Source organism: Seriola dumerili, unplaced genomic scaffold, assembly GCF_002260705.1.
Source record: "Seriola dumerili isolate Sdu_G_001 unplaced genomic scaffold, Sdu_1.0 BDQW01000149.1, whole genome shotgun sequence".
NCBI lineage: Eukaryota > Metazoa > Chordata > Actinopteri > Carangiformes > Carangidae > Seriola > Seriola dumerili.
In genome coordinates, this window is record NW_019174404.1 from 2,927,489 (window position 1) to 2,934,614 (window position 7,126).

At 40.9% G+C, this 7,126-nt stretch overlaps 1 protein-coding gene across 1 annotated transcript; it reads left to right on the forward strand.

Moving 5' to 3' along the window:
• The first annotated feature begins 1,530 nt into the window (after positions 1–1,530).
• On the forward strand, positions 1,531–4,980 carry gphb5 (glycoprotein hormone beta 5). Its single transcript, XM_022750724.1, has 3 exons — positions 1,531–1,559; positions 2,769–2,967; positions 4,789–4,980. Exons 1-3 carry the CDS (start codon positions 1,531–1,533, stop codon positions 4,978–4,980), a joined length of 420 nt encoding a protein of 139 aa, XP_022606445.1.
• Positions 4,981–7,126: the final 2,146 nt, after the last annotated feature.

A 7,126-nucleotide genomic window follows, 5' to 3' on the forward strand; every position in this document is an offset into this window, starting at 1 on the left:
AATTTCTGTATGGAGTTCCCACGTTTCCTCTCTCAATTAAATACATGCACGTTGGCTGAAGTGCGAAAAACCTCCCTGTCATTGCCCTTATGTAAGACTAAGAATTGGTCTTAGGTAGACTGGTCACTGGTTCCTGCAGTGTGGCCACCCAGTTCTATTAGTCAGGATGGGTTAAATGAAGAAGATGGATTTCCTCACAGAAATGAAGTATAACAAAGAAAAAAAAAAAGAGGAATCTTTCATTAACAATCCACAAATAATTACACAAAAGCCGGATTGTGGAAATCCAGGCTTACTCCCCTTTGTACTGGATTACAATTAACTTCATTGTAATCACCACTGTTATCCAATTACATGCACTCTGTTATTCCACACTATGCACATTGTTCAATAATAGCCTCCAGATGGGTAATTCTCTCTGATAGCGAGGAGGACAGGGTGTCTGAGAAGAGTGTGAACCTGTCTCTGACTCATCCCGCTGAATATTTTCTAATCTAACTTTAATTGCCTGGCCTCAACTTTCAACTTTACTTTTTAAAGATTCATTTCCCAAACTACTTGAGAGCAGTTCTGCTCTGCTGGCTCCACACGCTGCCCGCGGGGCCTCTGACGATGGTAATTTCTTGATGAGGCGCTTACTCACCCAAATCAATCCTTCCCTCCCTTCTTCACATCTCCCTGTCTCCTTTCGCCTCCTCCTGTCATTGTCTCCTGCGAGGGGTGACGCATCCTTCACATGCATCCGCTCCGTCTTAAGTGAATGATCCATGCAGTAAAGCCTGTAAGACATGGCCTGAGCAACAGCCAGCTTTCTCTCTCTTTGTGTGAATATGGAAATGTCACTGGCAACAACAAAAAAAAGACATAATGAAAAGAATGAGACAAAGTGGCAGAATAAGGCAAACAGCAGTGCTGGAGCTTGGGGGTGAAGTCATTACAGTCGGCATGTGAGAACAGGAGCTGGGTCTGAAACTCTGGAGCCAGCTAATTGAGCTCGGATGAGTGACAGTAGACACAGGTAGGCACTGTGTTTGAGTATGTTGTTCCCCCTCTTCCATGTGGATGACTATGAACAAAAGGGCAGACTCTTTTCCTAATCAAGCTAATGGAGTGGGAACAAGCTGGTAGCTGAACTAGATGGGCAGCGACAGGTAGAAGGTGCCTCCGGGGGATTTAAGGAGTCATGGGGAAGAGAGACTGAGGTGAGGACCTCAGTCTCTTGATTGGCAGAACACAGGGTGATAAAAAGCCCTGGCTTGTACTGTCAGATCCATTAGCAGGTGGTTCAGGTCTGAGTAGAATAAAGTGACAAGGACCGTGGTTCATTTTAGACGTCCACGCTGCCAAAGAGTAACTTCAGACTTGGTATCACAGCCCTGCGTGCTACAGCTGTGAGAAAAACTGCTGGTCTGACAGCAACAACCTGCTTAATTTAACTGTGTCGTCATTTTTTAGTGTCTATTCAATAGTCAATACATTTAATCCCTGTGGTTGTTGTCTGCGTGACAACGAGTGTGAGTTACAGCTAAAATGATGCTACAGAGGAAGAAGCCAGGATGGTGAGTAAAACTATTTCAATTTACTTTATTTCACCAGGATAATCTGCTCAGAGGAAGTACTGCTTTATATTGAGCCCTGATTACATACATCAACAGCAGTTAAGAAGACAATCTCACCACAAGGTCAGTTTAGTAGTTGTTCTGGACTTTTTGATCATGTCACATGATTTTCATCAGCAGAAGGAGTTTGACCTGTTGAAATTGTGGTTGTTTAAATTTCCATTTTTCTTTCTCACAGGATGCGATGTGACTGAAAGCTCTTCAGTTAAAAGCTCCCAAACTGAAAGCTAAATTAAATTAAACTTCCAAGGTCAAGACTGAATTTTGAACTTTGATCTTCAGTTTTCAAGCCAATAGAAAGTCCTTCAAGTGTTCAGGAGAAAAGAGAAACCAGTCAAGTTGTTCACATCTGAAAACCTTTATGAATTTTGGTCTTTTAAAGTCAGAGTAAGAGATAATGTAGAATGAAACAGTCACTGAGGAAAAATAAGCACTGAAGGGAATTAATTCAACCTCAGGGGCTTATTTTTATTTTTATATAAAAAAAAAAACATTTAAATGACAGAAGCTACTTTATTTTTTCCTCGATTTAATTAAAAGTTGAATGACTGAGTCCTCATAAGGCCACATCTTTGGCAATGCTAATCAATGCTAAATGCAGTAGGTAAATGTTGAAAACTGGCCTGAGTGAACAGTTTCACTTCTTTACTGGGCCACATGTTTACTGGACTGGGGTGTCCTGGTTGTGGTCTTGCAGTTGAAGAAATGAAACCATCAGTCTTGTTGACATTAAGACTTGGAGAAAATCAGATGTTCTCTGACTGAACAGCATCAGGTTCAGTCTGGATTTAAAGGAAGAAGCCGATCAAGATCAAGTCCAGCTTGACAGCTTGAGTCCAGTTTCCTGATACTGGTCTGAAACCAGCTCTGGGTCAAAAAAATGTAACTTCAACATGAGAATCTAATTACTATGCTTATGTTAAAGGATTAAAACTCAAATGTTTTATTTAAAGCTTCCTGAATTGACCTCAGACTGCAGTTGTGTGGTTATGACAACCACAAAAAAATGAAATGTCTCTGATTGGGATTCAGCCTCTATCTGCTTTAGTGTCGTTGAGCAATCCAAATTTCTTCTGTACCTGCACCTAAAGCCTGAGACTGAAAATACTTTTAAAAAGCCTTCTTTAAACTGTCTCTTCTCACCTTCAGGAGGCCTGGACTGATGCTTTGCTGGTTTCTATTCTGGATCTCTCATCAACCAGACTCCCTCCACAGGGTGTCAGCCGTCAACCTGCGGCGCTTCATTGGCTGTGCTGTCCGGGAGTTCACCTTCCTCGCCAAGAAACCCGGCTGCGGGGGCCTGCACATCACCACTGACGCCTGCTGGGGGCGCTGTGAGACCTGGGAGGTGAGCAGCTGGGAGACATCTACTGTACAATACACACAGAGAGGAGAGTAGTGTAAATGTGATTATACAGAGAGGTGACGTGAGCAAAGCTGACAACTTTACACAAAAGAATATTACCCTGCTGTTTGCATCAGCTCACATTTGAAGAAAGAGAGAAGGAGAAGAAGAAGAGGAGGAGGAGGAGGAGGAGGATGGATTAGATGCAGGTTCAGACTATCACACGGTCAAGCACACAGACAGGCAGGAAGACAGCCAGATAAATACTGTAGATAAAGAGATGGAGAGATGGGGTGATCCCCATGGAGAAAATTTGTTTTCGCTTTCCTCTTTCTGCAGGGAGGTCAGTGCAAGGACAGCGTGCATGCAAGCAGGGATTCAGCGGCTGGACAGATACAGTACATAGATGGACCTATGTAAGAACAGATAGAGGGACAGATAAGTGTGTGGGATGTCCAAGAAAAATATATTCTGTGTTTATATTCCCCTATCAAGATCTAATCATTGTCGCGTAGTAATGAGAGGCTGTCTGAAGATTGGAGGACAGGAGGCTTCTGGAGCAGCGTGCTCTGAAACCGAGTTAACGAAAGCAGCGAGGAATCCAGAGATTGAAGTGACAGCAGTGCTTTCCCTAACAATGCCTCAAGTGCTGAGAAGACACAAATGGATTCCATAAATTGCCGGATACTGATTATGCTGTGAAATCTCAAGATTCATCCAGTACATTGTATTCAGTGACAAGAGGCATTAGAAAGCTCATGATTCTCCCTGCTTTATTATTATTGCAGTGTAGCTGGTGTTTGGGCAGGAGGCCCGAGCTTTGTTTTGTGATACTATTTGGATCCCCTCAGGGAGGAGACTCATCTTTTTGTGTGCTCTACCCCACAGGGAGGTCAGGACGCAGCAGAGGGAGTCCATGTCTTGCCTTAGGAACAGTTACTGGGGTCAGGGGTGAAATCTGTGAACTGTAGGTGACAGGACAGTCTCTAATTACAACTACCCAACTTCAGGATTTACATTTGTGCCTGTGTATTGATCTGATGACATGATCCAGTCAAACTTTTAATTACAGCAACAGCAGAATGAGATTACGCGCCAACACCACAAACAATTAATAGAGGGTTTGCAGATGTGTCACAAATCTCATGTTAAACACGGCTTGATGGCAAAACAGAGGTTCCTTGGCACTGGTGATGAGCAAATAATGAGAGGCTGAACAAAACCATTTATTAAGTAAGAAAAGTCTAATGAGATGGATTTTTATCACATCAGGTGACACAGAAAAGAGTCTAATCTTCAGGTTGGTTTGGAGCTTGAAGTCACTGTGTGGAGTTTTTAACCAGTGGTGGTGCTTTAGAGTAACGTTTGTAGGAGTAGGCCCGTGCATTGTTTATATTTGCAAGGACTTGGATGCAGCACAAAGCATGAATATGACATAATATATATTTTCCCCAGTATTTGGTGGGGGTATCCCACAATAAAAGGTAGCAGAGTGCCACTTAAAGTGGAGAAAACAAGCTGGACAAAACAATTTTGTAAGCATTTTTAAAAAGGGCTTTGCAAATGTTTTATGAGGTAGGAAATGCATTAAACATGTAAGTGCATGTTTAATGCAATCCCTTAATTTGCTTTCTTGCTGAGAGTTGAAAGAGTCTGTAATGGACAGATATGAAAGTGATATCAATCTTCTTATCTAACTGTAAGAAAGCAAATTAACGCAGTTCTCAAAATGTTGACATTTAATATGTAGGATATTTGATACATCTATATATGTGTGTGTGTAGGTATATACAGTGTAAATATATAGTGTGTTTGTATTTCCAGAAGCCCGTCCTGGACCCTCCCTACATTGAGTCCCACCAGCGGGTTTGTACCTACAATGAAACCCGCATGGTCACTGTGAAATTGCCCAACTGCCAGCCCAACGTCGACCCAATGTACACCTACCCCGTGGCCTTGAGATGCGACTGTGGAGTCTGTGTAACCAGCACCACTGAATGTATAACCTCTGTGTGACACACACTCAAATGTACCATTTGAAGCAAATCAAATGTTTTATTTTACTCTATTTTATTTTGCTCTTATTATTATTGCTCTTATTCTGACTCCTGAGGACACAAAGAACACAAGACATCTCTGTCTCCATCTACCATATAGTGGCTATTCAGCGAACAAACAGATAAGGTTTTGGCTTATTTTTTTCTCACACAAGCAGAAATGTGTGATTTCTGGTGACACTGTTCTGAAGGGAGGTCAAAGGTCACAGCATCCCTGGAGCTGGTAGGGATTCAGCATCCTGCTACAGGACACCTCAGTGGGGCAGATGTTCACAGTCATGGGGGCTCAAACCCCCATGAGCTAGTTATCGCTCTAAACTTCCTTTGATATAATATAAAATCTTTTCACCTGTGTGATTTGATGTGCCCTCCTTAGAATGTAGAAAGCTACTTCCATCAGCACTTCTTTTTAAATACATAAGAACTTTCCTTTGTAAAAGCTAGCAGTCAGTTTTAAAGCTTGTGATTGCTGTAATTGACATAATTAATGATAAGTCTTTCAAAGAATAATCAGCCATTGATGGGTGGCTAATGATGTGACTGCTCGTTAGCGCTTAATTAACTGACCTGAGCTCTGAGGCCAAATGTCCTGCTGGTTAGTCATCAGTGGCGAGGGCAGAGAAACCAGCCCTTACTAAGTGTCAGCATTCGTATGAGTCCCAAGGAGAACAGGGTTTATGTAATCCCTGAGTGCTCACGTATCACTGAGGAGCTGCAGGGATGCGTTTGAGCCCCAGAGCTCAGAGGGAAACAGAGCACACTCCTCCCAGGATACACCCCCCCCCACCCCTCACTCTCAGCCTGTCTCTGTTTGGGTTAGGGTTTGTTCTCTTTGTTTTGTTTGTTCACACTGTAAGACATTAGCTATACTTCAGCTCTGAACTGCTGCAAAGGTCTGATTTTATTTATGGATGGCTATTGATAAGCACTCTTCCATTGGCGCACATTATTGTCAGTCAGAATTGATTTGTTTTTATTTTGAATATTTAATACTTCGAAAAAATGGGTAAAATCAATAATAAAAATATTAAACCTTGTTGCATATTTAGCGGCTTCCTTGTGTTTTCTCTTTATTTTCCCTTTCAGTTTTCTATTGTTTGAAGTATTTTTGTAATAAAATCTGTAAAATATCAAAACAATCAACCATATTTACCATATAACTCATCGATAGCAGGGTGAAAGAGTGATCAGAGTACACACACAAAAAATGACACTAACTTTGATTTTGTATTACAGAGAACACCAATGAGTCACCGGATGTTTCTCTAACCATCAGGTCATCTAAATGACACTGTGTAAAAAAGTGTTATCACCATGACTGACACTTCAGTCAATTAGTGCAAAGATAATCATTATGTTTTATTGATTCTTCTCCATTTTTAGAAGCTAAATCTGCACTCAGGTAAACAGGTTGACTTTTTTTGGCTAAGGTCATTCTTACATCCGTCAGTGACAGTAAGTGAAACACATGATCTAATGTACAGAAAATCATTGGCTGCCATTGATTTTTGTCTTTTGTTTTAAGCTTGAAATCACACACTGTAGCATTAAAGTATCAGCTGTCAGAGCTGTCACAGCAATTGAACGTGTGATATTACAAGTACAGAGTTTTGGTGACACATCAGTGAAAATTCAAAAAAAAGAAAAAAAAAATTAATTGCACTTTTCTTAGGCTACAATTACTAGAAAACATTAGGTTTTTAGGTTTTTAACACAAGGTTTGTGGTGACATTCAAAGCAGTTAATATAATCTAAGGCTCTTTCGGCCAATAAGATTTCAAAGAAGACAAACCCTACATTGCAACCCATGCATCATGTCAGCAAAATACAACCATACATCATCATATAACGTCGAATTCTTTTCAACTTTATCTGCAGTCGACAGCCATTTATGAATATTGCCACATACTAAAATACCTTGGATCATTGAATTAACATTCACTGTAAGTCATGTGCATGTCTTTTAAAATGCAGCATGGACATATTTTGGCCAGTAACAGAACTTTCACTTTGTAATTCTTCATACCAACAACCAAACTAAAGGAAAACAATAAAATAAACAACATGCAGCTGATAAAATGACTAAAATGAGTGATGCAATGGCA

What these genes read in the sequence shown, in the direction of transcription:
- gphb5 (XM_022750724.1), top strand. Translation starts at nt 1,531, where the DNA reads ATGATGCTACAGAGGAAGAAGCCAGGATG. An exon ending in CAGAGGAAGAAGCCAGGATG is followed by an intron (nt 1,560 to 2,768) that starts GTGAGTAAAACT and finishes TCTCACCTTCAG; the next exon opens with GAGGCCTGGACTGATGCTTT. An exon ending in GGCGCTGTGAGACCTGGGAG is followed by an intron (nt 2,968 to 4,788) that starts GTGAGCAGCTGG and finishes TTGTATTTCCAG; the next exon opens with AAGCCCGTCCTGGACCCTCC.